The sequence below is a fragment of the Engraulis encrasicolus genome, chromosome 13, assembly GCF_034702125.1.
Source record: "Engraulis encrasicolus isolate BLACKSEA-1 chromosome 13, IST_EnEncr_1.0, whole genome shotgun sequence".
In the NCBI taxonomy this organism is placed as follows: domain Eukaryota; kingdom Metazoa; phylum Chordata; class Actinopteri; order Clupeiformes; family Engraulidae; genus Engraulis; species Engraulis encrasicolus.
The window spans coordinates 38,223,106-38,240,594 of NC_085869.1; the positions used below are offsets into that span (position 1 = coordinate 38,223,106).

A 17,489-nucleotide genomic window follows, 5' to 3' on the forward strand; every position below is an offset into this window, starting at 1 on the left:
GACAGCACAATAGTTTTGTGTGCCAGTATATTTCTGCTTCAGAACTAAACTTTGTCATGAAATTGATGTTATGATTTGGTTATGAATGAGATCCTCTACTGCTCTAAATGCTAGACCAGCTACCAATGTGTGTAGTAGTGAGTCTACATACTGCATTCAGATATGCACACCAACGAGAGTGTGGAGCGTGTGTGTTGGTGTGCGCAGAGCCTTGATTGTGTGTTTAACTGTAATTGCACATCCACAGTGTCTGTGCATGTGTGGCATACCATTCAAACACAGCCAATTGAACACCATAGAGGAAAACATCAGAGAGGAGGTCTATTTCCAAGTTGTTATGTGGACTTGTCCAAGCTCCCACACATGGGTCCATTCCGGCACGGCATACACACAGTTCTGTGGCGAGGATGGAATAATCTGTTTTCAAGCAGGCTACCCTTACGAAAATGGACCATGGTTTTACTATGAAAATGGACCATGGTTTTTAGTCACGTTTGTTTGAGCATGGTAAACCCATGGTTTAACTATGATTCAACCATGGTTTGACTATGATTTTCCCATGGTTTAACTATAGATTTACCATCATTTAACTATGTAAAAATTAACCATGGTTTTACTATGACAACTAACCATGGTTAATAGTTATTCTACCATGAAGACTCGAGAGGCAATTGAACGTTATTAACATTTATTGAACAATAGACATGATACAAAAATGCATGAATCCGTTTGGCGAACAATTTACACTTGATATAAAATGCATGAATCTGTTTGGCGAAGGTTCCCGTCTTCGCGTTGAACTCCAGGGTAGGACGGCATATCCTCCAGCGGAGATGGAGGCGGGCGTAGCCTGCCCCCTAACAGACGGGAACCACTGGTGAGGGTGGACGGAGGGGTGTGGGTGGTGGCTTCAAAGTCGGCTTAACTGGAAAGCAGAGATCAGAATGAGTGACTGATTTTTAAACAAACGTGAATGCGATCCATTGGCTGAGAGGGAACGATGCCTGAGTGATGTGTAAACGGGGAAAATCCCAATCTCAATCTCGCGTTGTGATTGGTTGACGATCCTGGGCAATGATGACGCATGTATGATCTGTCAAAAGGGAGATTGGATGGTTAGCCTAGTAAGTTTGACAGCCGAGAAATTCGAGTCTCCCTGGTAGAATTTACGCAAGCTCCCATTTCTACCATGAAGACTCGAGAGGCAATTGAACGTTATTAACATTTATTGAACAATAGACATGATACAAAAATGCATGAATCCGTTTGGCGAACAATTTACACTTGATATAAAATGCATGAATCTGTTTGGCGAAGGTTCCCGTCTTCGCGTTGAACTCCAGGGTAGGACGGCATATCCTCCAGCGGAGATGGAGGCGGGCGTAGCCTGCCCCAAAAATAGAGATTAGAAGTGAACTCACCTACAGCTTACAAGGAGACACCATCTGAAAGACATGAAAAGTTAGTTAGATGATTGATTGATAGACGGAAAATGAAGGACGATAGGTGATGATGATGATGATGATGATGATGATGATGATGATGATGATAATGATGATAATGATGACAATGATGACAATGATGACAATGATGATGGGTGATAGGTTGGAAGACGAATGATGATAGATTAAATGAGATTATAAATGATAGGGATGTTCTGAGGCTTAAGCTATGGGCGGCAGTCTAGCCGAGGCATGAAGCCTGTGATGATGGTGATGATGATAATGTCGGTATCTTTGGCTATGCAAGAAGACACGGCGCGGATGCGCTGAGAACAGAGACAGCACGGCGGTAGGTTATGCTTGAGAGATGCACCTTGGGCAGGAGAGCGCTGTGAACTTATGTTGCCTTCACCAGTTCGGGACCTCTCGAGACAGCTGACGACACTGCTCACATGACAATCGAGTTCTGGAGTTTGGCGCATGAACGCCACTGATCCCGGAACAATCGGGATTCATGCGTGTTTTGTTTTGGTTCTCTTTTCTTTTTTTCACCTCACCTTGAGCCTTCACACCCACGACATATCATTTTAGCTTAAGTAGACTAAATCAAACAGTCAGATACCAGCAGTGCTGACATATGTACATCTGCAATTGAATGACATCAACTGGTGTTGTTGATAGTGATTACAAGATTATATTTTAGCATTTATGATACTGTTTACATGCTAGTTCCATGCATGGGCGCCATGTTGATGATGCGTGTGTCGTCATACAAAACATAAGGTCGGGAACTCGTTGTTCTATACTTCCGCCTGAGATCAACCTCGATAATTATCGATCTGACATTGCGTCACCAAAAATGTACGCCCACTTTCCCGAGGTTTTAGGTCGGCTTTCTTGGGATTCTCGACTTTTTGAACGAGGTATTAGATTGTGACGGGAGTAGGTGGAGAGCCAGAACCGTGACCTTGGTCAGGAGAAGTGGAGGCTTAAGCTATGGGCGGCGGCCCGGCAGAGGCTGGAGCCCTGTGATGATGACTATGAAGATGATGATGATGATGCTATGTTAACGGGCGATGGCGCAGATGCTCTGAGAGCAGAGAGGCAGTAGAGCGTTATGATTTGATTGATAGATGCACCTTGGTCAGGAGAGCGCTGAAAACTTAGATTATGACAGTAGGTAGGGAGCCGGAATCGTGACCTAAGGGAGAGAGTAGAACATGGCGATGAATGAGTAAATGAATGAATGGATGAATGAATGAACGTAGGCTATAATATAATGTAATATGGTATGATAGTTGACATCACGGATAAACAACCACTGCAACTAGCCAGGCTGGTTCGATGTTACAAAATATGGAGATAACAGGCTTACGGACCACTATAAAAATCAATCTGATAGATGAGAGAAGGAGTAGAATACAGACATGACCGGGTGACCGGAGCGACTGATAGCCCCCAAGAGAATAGAGTGAATTGCCGCCGACGCAGCAAAATACCACCGTCACCAGAAAATGAGAATAGAAAACATAAAGATCCAGACCAGATATAGCATGCTTCAATTACGTGATGAGGAGTGAGGCAAATGCAGGAAGCGCATGCGCTAGACGACCAACGACCCAGCGCCTTGATCGCAGTAGGGGACAGACCCCGCTTAGTGGCCGTGGTGGCCACGCCGATTCTGAACGAGCGTGCTGTATACCTCTTGGGCGAGGAATGAGAAGAAGGAAACAGAGTTAACAGAACAGAAACAGCACACTGAGCAAGATGACAAAGCGAGGAATGAGCCGAATGCAACACGCACATGCGTCGGACAACCGGCAGCCCATTGCCTTGAAAGCCCGCACTATGCGGGCGTCTGCCAGAGTGATGAGAGAGACAGCTTGAGACAAAGCATGAGTAGCTAACATTAAAGACAAGCACCTCGGCCAGGATAAGCAGGAAGGTCAGGTTAAAACAGAGGAGAATCGGCAGACAACTGGTAATCACGACCTAAGAGAGGGAGATAGCAGAGCTTGTAGCTGAAACAAACAATGAATAAAACACCAAGAAAACATCTCGACCAAGGAAATAATAACCCCATGTCAATTATGATAACACCTACGCGGTGTGGCGCGGCGAATGCTTGTTCAAAGCAGGCATTGACACAGGCAGTGGGGCGGATGCCCTGGTTGGTTGAGAGAGACAACTTGCGGTAACTGCATGATTAGACTAGCAATAAAAAAAAGGGGGGCACCTTAATCAGGAGAATGCAGAAAGTGCGAGCTTACGACAGAGGAGAGTTGGAGAGCCGGTTATCGAGACCTGAGAGGGACAGAGCAGAAAGCTGAAACATCACTGAATAACGGCACCGGAACAAAAATGGCATATCAAAATTGACATAAACTCCTACTCGCTACCAGTGGGTAGCTGTGATAAGTTTGTCATGCAGGATGGATGAGGATACCGATACAAGCAGGTGACTGGCGCTAAAGTTGGGGCGACAGCCCAGTGCGATGCTGAGGCGATGGCCCATTGTGATGCCGAGTTGTGATTTTGAGCCGTGGTGTTGAGCCGTGGTGTTGAGGTGAGACAGCCCAGGGCAATGCTGAGGTGCGCCGTTAAAGCACGAGCCCTGAGGCGCCGGCCCAGGGTGATGTTGAGTCCCCGGCCCAGGGTGATTGCGGAGTCCCCGGCCCAGGGTGATGCGGAGTCGCCGGCCCAGGGTGATGACGGAGTCGCCGGCCCAGGGTGATGCGGAGTCCCGGCCCAGGGCGATGCGGATCGCCGGCCAGGGCGATGCGGAGTCGCCGGCCCAGGGCGATGCGGAGTCGCCGGCCCAGGGCGATGCGGAGTCGCCGGCCCAGGGCGATGCGGAGTCGCCGGCCCAGGGTGATGCGGAGTCGCCGGCCCAGGGTGATGCGGAGTCCCCGGCCCAGGGTGATGCGGATGAGTCCGCCGGCCAGGGTGATGTGGAGTCGCCGGCCCAGGGTGACGTCGGGGCCGATGCCCAGTCCGTCGTCGGGGCCAGAGCCCAGTCCTTCGTCGGGGCCAGAGCCCAGTCCTTCGTCGGGGCCAGAGCCCAGTCCATCGTCGGGGCCAGAGCCCAGTCCATCGTCGGGGCCAGAGCCCAGTCCATCGTCGGGGCCAGAGCCCAGTCCATCGTCGGGGCCGATGCCCAGTCCGACGTTGGGGCCGATGCCCAGTGCATTACGTAGCGTATGCCCTACGTGGAGCAGCAGATGCACGTGTATGTGAAAGTGTACGGGAAAGCAGCAGAGACCACCATCACCAGATATGAGAAAACAAACACAATCCGACACACAGTCCGAGCGACCTGACGATTCCAATGAAGCCTAAGGGCACGAGTGGTGTACAGAGTGAGGTTAGCCCATGGACGGCTATCAATGGGGTGTGATCAGAACCCTGACAGGACTCCATGGGCCGAGTTTCATGTATAATTTAATTATGATTATTAACTGTCATCATCGATTTACATTTCCACGGATATCACTCATTTATTTACTTATATTTGGACGGTGTACATGTAGCCCATTGTGATCAAAATAACTCGAAATAGACAAGGCATTGCGACAGGCTACTATGTCCCTTGATGCTCGGCGACCCCGGAGCGCGGGCCGAAAGCCCCGCGTGATCTTTAAAAGGTACACTGTGCAGGAAATGGTCAAAAAAGGTACTGCAACTTTGCTGCTTATTGAAACTGAGCTGCCTATTGCCAAATTTGGTCTTACATGAAAGTTTACCATGTAATAAACAATATTTTCTAGTACGGTCCAAGTAAAGTCTTTTTTTTTTTTGAGCTAAAAAAAAAAAAATGCTATTTTGGGAAATTCAAAAATGGCGGACCATGGAGAAGATCCCCCCCATTCATGTAAGAAAAGTGCAATTTTCCAGTCATAAGAAATACTTAGAATTTGATGGTGGGGGCAAGTATTCATGAAAAAAGTAACATTAGTGAAGTTGCAGCATGAATTCTGGAAATAAACAACTAAAATCACAGTGTCCCTTTAACTAAATCCAGCCCTGAATGGCTTGAAGCGGGAGTGAGGAAGCAAGGTACACTTCTATCAATACAAACTGCAGGCAGTGCGATGACATGAGGTGATGATTGGCAAGCGCGCATAGCCTTAATGTGCGAGCCAGCAGTCCCTAGGCCTACAAACCGAAGCCATAAACTCTAAAAAGTCAACGACACGCCACTCCTGCGCCACATGGGCCAGTCCATGCAAACGAAAAAACGTTAAAAATAGCTTGTGTTGTGGGCATAGGCACTGAGCGGAACATTGAAAATAGGCTGGTGCAAACTGATGAACGCAAGACCGGAATCCACATGAATGAAAAACTGTAGGCGGTGCTACGGCCCGTAGGCTGAGGTCCTTGCAACATCGCTCCGGAACATAGGAAGTACGTTTGTAACAATACGTTTGACGATTACGAGTACATGGCTCTGCAATGTCCTCCGTCCGGTGTCGCGACAGGCAGCACGAAACACAGAAGGTTAACGTCGGGTTATGCGTGCGGGCGAGGCGCTTCGAGATATAATTAGCCCATTTAAATCTGAAGGCCTACCCCCAGTGACGTTCCAAAAAAGCCACACCAACCGGTTCATGAAATGCTCTATAATTTTGGCAAGCGAATCACCAGTCCATCCGCAGCAGAGAGGCCGACGACGACCAAGTAAATGATGACTCGCAGTACCCATAACGTCTCCGTAAAAACCAATGTGCTGAGCAGATATGCCGGGCTAATGAGCGAGGCGCAACGAGAGAGCACCGCGGGCCCAGTTACTTCGAATCCGCCCTTCCCCAGCGAATGATCCCAAAGTCACTCCAATCAGTTCATGGAATTATCCCAAATGACAGCAAACGAAACGTCGGCCATCAGGTCAACCAGCGCCAGACGAGACTGATATCCGAGACATTGCAACAAGCCGAGTATGAGGCATGAGAGGCGACTTGCCTGGACAACTCCCCCGCAAAAAAACAGTCATTCGCTGAGATAAACGTTCCTTTGGTCCGCAGGATAAGTGAAGGGAAAGCCGCCAGGTTACTCACGAATTACACCAGTTCGGGGAAATCCATCCACAGGCAGGCTAGTTCAAAAGCAAATCCACGAGCGTAGGGGAAATCAGGGAGCGGCGTGCCAAGCAAATTGATTGAAGCCTTGCGAGGAAAATATTAGGCTATAAGAAAGCACCGATTGCGTGCCACGCGTTTGAGCGGTTGGAAATTCCATCCCAGCAGCGGTAAGGTGAGGATAACCAGGTAGAAAATAAACAGAATGTCTGATAACGAAAACGCCGGACAGCCACTTCAAAGTCGGCTTAACTGGAAAGCAGAGATCAGAATGAGTGACTGATTTTTAAACAAACGTGAATGCGATCCATTGGCTGAGAGGGAACGATGCCTGAGTGATGTGTAACGGGGAAATCCCCAATCTCGCGTTGTGATTGGTTGACGATCCTGGGCAATGATGACGCATGTATGATCTGTCAAAAGGGAGATTGGATGGTTAGCCTAGTAAGTTTGACAGCCGAGAAATTCGAGTCTCCCTGGTAGAATTTACGCAAGCTCCCATTTCATCACATTACAGTGAGCTGACGCTTTTTTATCTGAAGCGACTTACAGGATATTGGTTACAGTCCCTGGATCAATGTTAGGTGCCTTGCTCAAGGGCACTTTAGCCATGGATGGAGGTCTACGGAATGGCGAGGGCAAGATTCGAACTTGCAATCCTGTGATCTAGAGTCCAACTCTCTAGCCATTACACCACGGCTACTCATGTGGAGTTATTCAGGGTTTTCATGTTTTCTTCGGTATCAAGAAAACCATGGTTTGTAACTATGGTTTAACCATGCACCCCTTACCCCCACCATGCTTTTTAAAACCATGGTTTTAAAAAAGGGATTTTTGGGGGGTGACCATGGTTAAAATAAAACGTGGTTTGGGGGGAACCATGGTTTATGGTAAAGAGTATACTATGGTATCATAAGTTAAACCATAGTCACAAACCATGGTTGTCATGGTTACACTAAAAACCATGGTTAACTATAATCCCTGGTAAATCTATGGTAAAACCATGATTAGTTTTCATAGTACAACCATGGTTAATCTTTGTAAGGGCTACTACTGTACTAGAACTATGGTTGGTTGATAGTACTTGGAATCACCATGAAATGTTGTAGTAAAACCATGGTTATTGCATTACAACCATGGTCGATTTTTGTAAGGGTAGAGTAATCATGAAATACCATGGTAGAACCATATTACATTAAAATCACAGTAATACCATAGTAAGCCATAGTACAATTATGGTAGGTTCAGAGTACTTAGAGTAAACATGACATACCATGGCAGAACCATGATAATCAGAGTAATACCATAATAATCCATGGTCCATTTTCGTAAGGGTAACCTTTCCAGACAGAGCAAGGATTACCTCAGACAAGTCCGCCCACACACTTTTGCATGCAGATACTGCAGATACTGTATGCACTACTTTGTAAAGAATGTAGCGAGGCAAGTCAGCTCTAGTCTCAGTGTGTTTGTACTGTTTGTGTGTCTTTATGCACGTGTGCATGTGTGCCAACCAATCAGGTTTCTTTCTCCAAGCCTCACCCTCACTCTCACCAATCAGAGTCCACTCTTCAGTTGTCGTCCCGCCGCTCTGGAGCGGGTTGAGTGGACACAGAACCAGTCAGCAGTCAGAGCCGTGTTTCCTCAGTGTGGACCTGACAAACAGCAGTCCAAGACAGAACTGTGGTCTCTCTGTTGCAGTGTGGACCTAACATTCAGGGGGAGTCAGGTTAGGACTCATCTGTCCACTTGTACTTTATTACCTCTGAAGATGTTGCTATTATTAACTGTGATTGTATGAGATTTGAGATATCGCCAATGAACTCGGGAGTACTTGATTTTTTTGTGTGAGAAAAGGAAGAAAGAAATGAAGAAATACAGAGAGATAAAATGTAAAAAGAATGGTGAAGAAAGATATTGTGGTTTTGAGAGAGAGAGAGAGAGAGAGAGAGAGAGAGAGAGAGAGAGAGAGAGAGAGAGAGAGAGAGAGAGAGAGAGAGAGAGAGAGAGAGAGAAATCAGTGGAATGATAACCGATCTGAAAGGTGAACCATTAGCATGAGAAACCTTTATGGCTGTGCTGTACATTCACCTCAACCTCAACTCCCACTTGCCCAAGCAGTCAGAACTGAGTTTCCTCTGCTTCAGTGTGAACCTGACATTCAGTCAACTCCGAAGATGTCGTCATATGAATTGTGTTAATTATTATTATTATTATTATAATAATTATTATTATTATTATTATTATTATTATCATCATCATTTTGTGTGAATGTGTGAGATAATGGCGACTGAACACAGGCGTTTCTCATTGTTTGTGTCTGAAAAGAGACTAAACAATGCTGAAATGAAGGAAAGAGAGCATGTGTGTGTTCCGGGGGTGGGGGGGAACAGTATACATGGGTTCACCGTGTTTGTAAACAAGATATTGTGAGGAGGGGCAAGACACTGGCAGTCAACCACGTGGGCTAACTTTTTGACCAACATGGGTTTCCAAAAAACAGAGGTTGAGTTGTGCGCAGTTAGTTTCGGACAGTCAGGGGAAAACAAAAATTTAGAACACATGTATGCACTTCTGGAAAGTGAAACATTAACATGTGATATGATTTTTATGACCGTGCAGAACGTACCCACGTGCACACGTATCTCAATCTCAGCACCCAATAATGCATTTAATAGATTACCTGTTTCTGGTGTACTGGGGTTTTTTTTCAGACTTTGGCAAATAGTTGTTAAGATATATCGTAATAGCAGAATGTGAAAAGAACACTAGGCAATCAATCCAAATGTTCCTTAACATGTTCCCAACCTGCATTTCCCCTGCAGGGCTGCCATGGCACAATCCACAAGAGACTCGATCAAAGACATTCTGAGAACAACGCTGGACAATCTCGGCCAGAAGAAGTTGAATCGTTTCAAGAGATTGTTACACGAATATAGTCAACAAATGAAATCCGGGGCACATGTAATCCCCTGGGGCAAGCTTGAGAACACTGATGAATTTGAAACAGTAAATTTAATAGTTCAAGTATACACAGAGGCGTGTTCAGGAAGGGTAGTTGTTAACGTCTTAAAAAAGATGAAACTGAACCAGATGGCTGAAGATTTGGAGAAGGAACTAAATACAGAGACTCCTGTATCTGCCAGCCCAGGTAGGCGACAGATGTTCAATAAGATAAGATTTCACATGCAGAATAAACAATATTACTGGCCGACAACAAACATTCCCTCTACATTTTTGCAGAAATGTACAGGCCTAGAAAACTAATGCCTGATGAATTGGAGAAGCCAAATGCCGAGACTTCTGTATCTTCCAGCACAGGTAGGATAGAAATGGTAAATAATATAACATTTCAGATACAGAGTGTATAACAGTCACACAAATAATTATTGCATCTACCAGCTCCACACAGGAGAAAGGTATCATTTCACATACAGAAATGCCAGTAGGCCTATGCAAGATTGCATGCATAAAAAGACATTGCATTTATGAAATTGTAGAAACATGCAGGCCTAGAATCCAGACGGATACAGAGTTGGAGAATAAACTAAATGAAGACTCTGCGGCATCTTCGCACCCAGGTAGGAAACAACAATGTAAAACATTTCACATCATTTCATACGGATCGTTACAGTCAATAGTAAGCATGTGCACTTCTCTCAACCCCTTTGTAGATACATATAGACCCAGCAGAATGAACCAGATGGCTTTGGACTCAGGTAGGAATCAGCATGCCCAGATTAATGCACACTCGATATGACTTCAGCCAAGGGGCCCCCACCTATCTCGCCACACTGCAATAACGTCCATGTTCGCATTGTCCGTAACAAATAACAGCCAATGATGGCTGCTATCTTCGAACCTTCTGCACTGCCCCAGTGGCCAAATAAAAATCAAGGTGGGTAGCACCAAAGCCAACTATTGCTAATTAATCCCGGAATTAGCTGCAAAGCAACATTGTCCATGCTCGCATTGGCCATAACAAACAATAACCTGAAAATGAACGGGTGTGTTTTGCACAACTAATGAACAAAGTTTTGGCTATTCATTCCTTTACTATTCCCACTAGGGAAAGTGTGGTGCTCAGTGAAAGAGAGAGTTCTCCCATGAAGACTTGAGAGGCAAGAAGGAAGATTATAGATTTTTTAATTAACATTGTAATTGTACTTAATGGTGCATATGAATCTCTGGCGCAGACTTCTGTATTCTCTTTGAAGTCCACAGATATGGAGGCTGGCATAGCTATACCCTTCTTTGCAGATGGGAACCCACTGGTGGTAGGAGGGATCAAAGGTGGCATCAAAGTTGGCATATGCTAGAAAGCAGAGAACAGAGTGAGACAGGATAATTTTTAAACAGACGGGACAACGATCTATTGGCTGAGAGAGAAAGGATGTGTTAGTGACGTAGAGTGAACTCCCAATTGGCCTGCCATAATTGGGCGATATGCATGAGATAATGCTGATTAGAGAGATGTCTGATGACGAAAGCAGAGAAAATGGAATATTGTACGAGAACGTTCACTAGCTGGTGGCCAGAAGTGGCACTGCAGCTATGTTCTCGCAGCCAAGTAAATAATGAATGGGTCCCAATGGGGCTGTATGCTTCTTATAATTGTATCTGCCCGTGTAATTTTTTCCCTGGAAATAATGAAGTTGCGTTCGATAGATAAGAGTAAGTGAAAGCATTTATTTTACAGTACTTATTTAAACTATAGCAATGACATAACACGTGACAGTCGACTTTACGGTACTTCGCCATTTGTTTTTGTAGTTTTAAGTCTGACTTCAGATGTCGATGTGTTTGAAGTTATGTTATGATTGTTGCGGACATCTGTTATTTATTGCATTTAGGGTGGTGGAAAAGCGGTAAGTGTTAATGGGGTAGGAAATGACAGCGCTCATCCTTAAGAATTTGGGCACCTTCAATTAACATGTTGGACGGTGGTGGGGGGGTTTGAGGTGTGTGACCGTAGATGTCTCTGCCAGGATCAGTCAGAGTACGTCTCTCGTCAGCTCTGGTCGTGAATAGTCGCAGAGATTCCTCAGCCAGCATGTATTAGCCGAATGCTAGCGTGTTGCAGGACAAAACTAACAAGTCTTTGGGAGAACGAAGTCATGTCAGGAACCTTTAACTTCACTTCTAATACAACTTCCATGATAAGGTACAGAATGTGCGCACATCTTTACAAACCAGAGAACAGAACCGTCACAAATCCCTGCTGAGCCATTTAGCCCAATAGGCTCCCATTCATCTTTCACTTGGCTGCGTTCGCCAACGGGGCTATAATGGGAGTCAATGGTAGATACCTTTCTCATAGCTTAGAGATTCTCTGAGGAAAGGGAGACACTGATTGGTTAGTGAGAGTATTGGTGTCAGCTGATTAATTTGAATCTTCCTCACAACACTTACGCAGTAGCTCCCATGTCTCGCAGACACGAGCGGGAAAAGAATGCTCTTGTTTGACAAATCTGCATCAGCGCAAGGGTAGATTACAGTTCTGCCTCTGCATTCTGGTCTGATGGCTAACCACTTTTGCTGTTATGGATACGCGCAAGATCTCATGTCGCTAGTCACATTTGGCACAGCGCGAGTTTCCTTCACTACATTGGAAGCACTTGGGCCATTATTAAGCAAGGTTGCTTTCTAGCTTAGTTGGCTTAATATTTTTTACACAAACTGCAAAGACAATGAACTGATATCAAGTTCGCTCCGAGAAATAAAGTAAAGAAAAGTAAGCAGTGTGCGGTGTCTCTTGAATTTTGTTAATTGAATTGGTATCATTATTTAAAATGTGGTTTTACTTTCAAGAAAATGCAAGCATGGCAGCATTGAGTCTGCCGATGTGTGTTTACATTCGGTGGAGAAACAAGGCTACAGTAGCTTACAGTAGTCAGACTGCAGGGATTGTGCAGCGAGTGCTTAACTGATGCATTGTTTGTTTGTTACTTACAAATTCAGTCATTGTAGCTCCATTAATTTCCACACACTAAAAAGAATGCATTGACATTGTATTTTGCAGAATATTGGCAGGCTTTCTCTCGAAAACTACCGTTGTTGTGCTGCCACAAAAAGCATAAATTAAGCCTTTAACCATTTTAATATGCCTCATATACGTACATTAGTTTAAGAGTTTACACAACACCTACCAGCGGTGCGTTTTCCGAATGACAGTGTTTGAACCAGTGTGGTACATGGTATATCTGTGTTGATTGAACCATGGTGGGACCATGTTGGTGCCATGTTGGTGTGTGCCTTGTTGGACATGTTGGTGTTGTGTCCCACCAACAGTCTAAACCAAGTAAGCTGCTAACAAAATGATAAACTATGCTTATGGGAAACGCACCCCTGAATGATTATATTCCAACCCTTTATATTTCTCAACAGGGTCTGAGGTGCTCTGCCATCTGCACAGTAAGAAATTCGAACTCTTCTGTCTGGAGGATAAACAGCCTGTTTGTCTGGTGTGCAGAGACTCAAAGAAACACATCAAGCACACCTTCCGTCCTGTAGATGAAGCAGCAAGTGACTTTAAGGTGAGTTACATGAGCAATGATGTCACCAGTAGTGTCTCCTACGGAAATCAGGGGGTCAGGATTGGGCTGGTTAGCTTCGCCGATTAGCAAGGCACTTCCTCGTCGCCATTTTCACAAATTCACATCATATCCGGAAACACTTCATGATGATTGGTGGGTGCGCCATTGCTGTCAGCAGATGCACGAGTTAAGTGTTGGGCACACGATTAATATAGGTCTGTGTTTGGGCAGGCTAGAAGACAATGCACGTCCCCGAACAACGTCATCGTCCATTTCTGAACATCCAATGCCCGTCTTCCATATAGTAACGTGGCACGTAATTAGCTGAGTAAATTGGTACCGGAAATGAGCTCCATGAAACTCCATTTTGGAATCTGAAAAATTTGTTCAATTCACTAGCCTAGCATTTCCCATTGGAATGAATGGGGGCGGGACTTATTCACTGTCTCCAGGTCTTATAATACCTCCATGACGGAAGTAGAAAGGAGACAAAGAGCTCATGCTTGTGAATGCGACTTGATGTGGCGGTCGTGGAAGTATCCACTCTGTGGAAATGTGTAGAGATAGCATTGGGCTCCACTCACAATAGTTTTTGGAAGTGCAACATTTAGGCTACAGCCAATTTTACTCAATACAGAGTATATATTAAGAGCTGTAGGCCAAATTACAAAGGCCACTGGCAGATTTTAAGAATGACATTTATGTCCACAGTAGATTAATTTTAGTCTTAACAATGTTGTTCTGTCTGGATTCATAATTTAACATTGAGCGCTCTCTCTCTCTCTCTCTCTCTCTCTCTCTCTCTCTCTCTCTCTCTCTCTCTCTCTCTCTCTCTCTCTCTCTCTCTCTCTCTCTCTCTCTCTCTCAAACACACAAGCACACTAATGAACTGTTTATTGTCAGTTGGAAATGAAGGCTAAACAGATGACCTTAGAGAAGAGCCTGCAGAACCTTCAAGACCAAAAGTGCATTTATGATACAACAGCACAACATATAAAGGTAAAATGGCTAAACTCAAATTCCAGTATTAAGTAGCCATATATTACATAGTATAAGTAGTGTTACGCATCACAGGTGTGAAGGAATTGCAGTTGACCTTGTAGCCATGGGGTTTGCGTTTCAATTCATGCACATAACATTTACTTTGTCTTCATGATATCCCAGTCTCAGGTGCAGCAGACAGAGACACAGATCAAAAAGGCTTTTGAGATGCTTCACCAGTACCTACGCGATGAAGAGACAGCCAGGATAGCTGCACTGAGGGAGGAAGAGGAGCAGAAGAGTCAGATGATGGAGAAGAAAATTGAGGAGATGAGCAGAGAGATCTCGTCTCTTTCAGACACAATCAGAGCCATAAAGGAGGAGATTAAATCTGATGATGTCACATTCCTGCAGGTAAGAACATTGCTGGGATGTTTGCTGAGTGTGTACATGTTTGGGTGTATTGTTTTAAGAATAAATGTCTACCTTGCACAAACTAAACATTTGTGTTTCCTGTACACACATATATCTTTCAGAATTTCAAGATCACAGAGGAAAGGTGAGTGATCTGCCTTCTGTCTCTCTCATCTGTGGTTCTGAACCCAAACCCACAACAGCACTGACTCCTGAATGTTATTCCAGAGCCCAGTGCACACTGCAGGATCCAGAGAGGCTTTCAGGAGCGCTGATCAATGTGGCAAAGCACCTGGGCAACCTGAAGTTCAGAGTCTGGGAGAAGATGCAGGAGACTGTACAATATAGTTAGTACACATGCAATTTGTCAATATGCACAACAGCTCACAAAAGGCAAACAGATAATCATGCATTTATTGTATGCCCATCAGTGTTCAGCCTCTCTCTCCCTGTGTGTGTGTGTGTGTGTGTGTGTGTGTGTGTGTGTGTGTGTGTGTGTGTGTGTGTGTGTGTGTGTGTGTGTGTGTGTGTGTGTGTGTGTGTGTGTGTGTGTGTGTGTGTGTGTGTGTGTGTGTGTGTGTGTGTGTGTTCCTCACTGCAGTTCCTGTCACTCTGGATCCCAACACTGCACACCCAGAACTCGCTATCTCTGAGGATATGAGCAGTGTAAGACAGGGTGAAAAGAGACAGCATCTTCCTGATAACCCAGAAAGATTCAGACATCATTGGTATGTCTTGGGCTCTGAGGGCTTTGACTCAGGGACACACTACTGGGATGTGGAGGTTGGGGAGAACAACGAGTGGAGTGTGGGTGTGATGGCAGATTCTTTCCAGAGGAAGGGAGATTTCTCCACCATAAGTGGCCAGTGGTTTGTGAATTATTATGGTGGCAAGTATAGAGCAGGTGCTCCACCACAGCCCCCCACTCTCCTCACAATGAAGCAGAAACTCCAGAGGATCAGAGTGCAGCTGGACTGGGACAGAGGAGAGCTGACATTCACTGATCCTCATAGTGCCAGGAAAAAGGATAGTGATTGGAAAAAGTTATTTTCTCTCTCCAACACTGACAAACAAATACATACTTTCAAAATCTCTTTCACTGAAAAAGTTTACCCATTCCTCAACACTGGACCATGCCCTCTTAGGATTGTATCGTCAACAGTCTCAACGTCTGAAAAAAGGACTCAATTCTGAAATGTACAGTATTCTCTCAAAGCAAATTAAGGGTAAGGGTATTGTTATTTGCAGGACAATTCATGTGTTTCAGAAATTGTTCCCCCTGGTAGGCCTATGTGCACTCCAGCTCAGCACTGCACAGTTGTAGTTTTATTTTTAACCCTCAGATGTAAAAGTGGAGGCAGCCTTTGCCTACTGGTTAAGGAGATCAGAGGGTTGCATGTTGCATGTTCGAATCCCACACATCCACTCCCTACCACACTTCATGGCTGAGCTGCCCTTGAGCAAGGTTCCTAACCACACAATGCTCCAGGTACTGTAACCAATACCCTGAAAACACCTTTAAGTCGGATAAAAGTGTCAGCTAAGTCTGATGTAATGTTATGATGTTAAGAAAGTATGCAAAATGACTGCAGTGGTTAAGGTTTTGCCAACTTTTTCTTCCTTTTTTGGGGGATAGTTTAATTTTCCACGAAGAATATTCATCAAATGGGCCATTTGGATTTCTATGTAGTCTTTACACTTTGAAAGTCTTTAAGTGTAATGAAATTTCTGCTCCCACCCACAACTTTTACATATGTGGGGTCAAATATGTGCTCAAGGATTTTTCATGAAATTTTAATCACAAGCACTAAAAATCTCAATGCAGCGTCATAACACAGGCATAACAAGCAATAACTTATCATCACATAGGTCTACTGTGAATCAAATAAAGGAAGTGTATTAAACAGGCTCTTCTATGCTGTTACCATCATTTGGGGAAATAAGATGCAACATTTTGAACATGTCCAGTAGGCTACACGGCTCTCAACATGTATTTCAAACACATAACCCCTATTTTCAGTTTCAGAACATAATTAAATAACACAGCTTGCATATGTATAAATCTGTTTGAGATATTCTATGACTCAAGGCACTTGGAACGTCCTATTTGGATTACCTCAAATGATTTACAAATGGCACATGTACTGTATTTAGGACAACCATGATACACATTGTGGCATGAGAAATTCATGTACCATGATACACATTGTGGCATGAGAAATTCATGTATGCCTTTAAAAAAAACCTATTAATTAGGCTATTTTGCCATGAGGCTCCACTGGTTGGTATTAAGCTGAAATGTTATTTAATCCCTCAGGTTTGCTTGGGGAAAAGAGCCCAGAGCGTTACACTGTGTTGACATAATGTGTATGACTGAGTTTCAAGTTCAAGTTTCAAGTGTAAGTTTATTTGTCCCCCAAGGGGGAAATTAGGTTTGTAACCGGTATTTAAAAACATTCAGAACAGACAACAAATAGGCTAATAAAAACAACATAAAGACAGGTACCTGGGGTCAACACAGCACAAGGACACAAGACCAATACACAGAATTAAAATCATCATGGAAAGGTTTGGGAATCCCTGATTCATAGCATGGTACACTAAGGTACACGCAGATACTCACTTGTTACACTATGGTAGCCAATTACCTGTAAAAGTAAGTTTATGTCCTGTCCAGGGGTGCATTTCTCAAAACCATAGACGCTAACTACATTAGCTACTTTGTTGTTTGCAATTCAATTTCCCATTGGCAACTACCCAAGTTGCTAACTGGCTAACAACTACACTTTCGAGAAATGCACCCCTGATGAACACCAATGGCCAAAAAAGTATCCAGTCTGCATTATTTACAGTTGAATTGGGAAGATTATTTGTGTAAGTGCAATAAAAAACTATTTGAAAAATATAGACGTTTGTGTCTTTCCTACAGAGGTGTATAAAGTAGAAGTATTCTTACTGATGTAATTACAACAATAGGTGTCACACATGTTCTTACATAGTTTAAACACCAGCTATTCCGTTGTAACTAATGAGGTAGATAC

General features: G+C 44.3%; 2 protein-coding genes across 2 annotated transcripts; both read left to right on the forward strand.

Annotated features, from left to right (window-relative positions):
• Window positions 1–1,724: 1,724 nt before the first annotated feature.
• Window positions 1,725–10,301, forward strand: LOC134460521 (uncharacterized). The gene is made up of 7 exons (XM_063212904.1): window positions 1,725–1,730; window positions 2,389–2,549; window positions 8,039–8,203; window positions 9,343–9,668; window positions 9,761–9,838; window positions 10,018–10,098; window positions 10,192–10,301. The coding sequence occupies exons 1-7, from the start codon at window positions 1,725–1,727 to the stop codon at window positions 10,275–10,277; spliced, it is 903 nt and encodes a 300-aa protein (XP_063068974.1). The 3' UTR covers window positions 10,278–10,301.
• A 59-nt stretch (window positions 10,302–10,360) lies between these two features.
• LOC134460522 (zinc-binding protein A33-like) lies at window positions 10,361–15,827 on the forward strand. Its single transcript, XM_063212905.1, has 7 exons — window positions 10,361–10,415; window positions 12,905–13,053; window positions 13,957–14,052; window positions 14,218–14,448; window positions 14,571–14,593; window positions 14,677–14,795; window positions 15,050–15,827. The coding sequence occupies exons 1-7, from the start codon at window positions 10,361–10,363 to the stop codon at window positions 15,640–15,642; spliced, it is 1,266 nt and encodes a 421-aa protein (XP_063068975.1). The 3' UTR covers window positions 15,643–15,827.
• The last annotated feature ends 1,662 nt before the right edge of the window (window positions 15,828–17,489 follow it).

Excerpts from the sequence above, each read along its gene's own strand:
- LOC134460521 (XM_063212904.1), top strand. Across the intron at positions 2,550-8,038 it reads GCTCTGAGAGCAGAGAGGCA|GTTTCTTTCTCCAAGCCTCA; the intron begins GTAGAGCGTTAT and ends CCAACCAATCAG. Across the intron at positions 8,204-9,342 it reads CAGTCCAAGACAGAACTGTG|GGCTGCCATGGCACAATCCA; the intron begins GTCTCTCTGTTG and ends TTTCCCCTGCAG.
- LOC134460522 (XM_063212905.1), top strand. The coding sequence starts at position 10,361 with ATGGCTGCTATCTTCGAACCTTCTGCACTGCCCCAGTGGCCAAATAAA. Across the intron at positions 14,053-14,217 it reads CAACAGCACAACATATAAAG|TCTCAGGTGCAGCAGACAGA; the intron begins GTAAAATGGCTA and ends ATGATATCCCAG. Across the intron at positions 14,796-15,049 it reads GCAGGAGACTGTACAATATA|TTCCTGTCACTCTGGATCCC; the intron begins GTTAGTACACAT and ends TCCTCACTGCAG.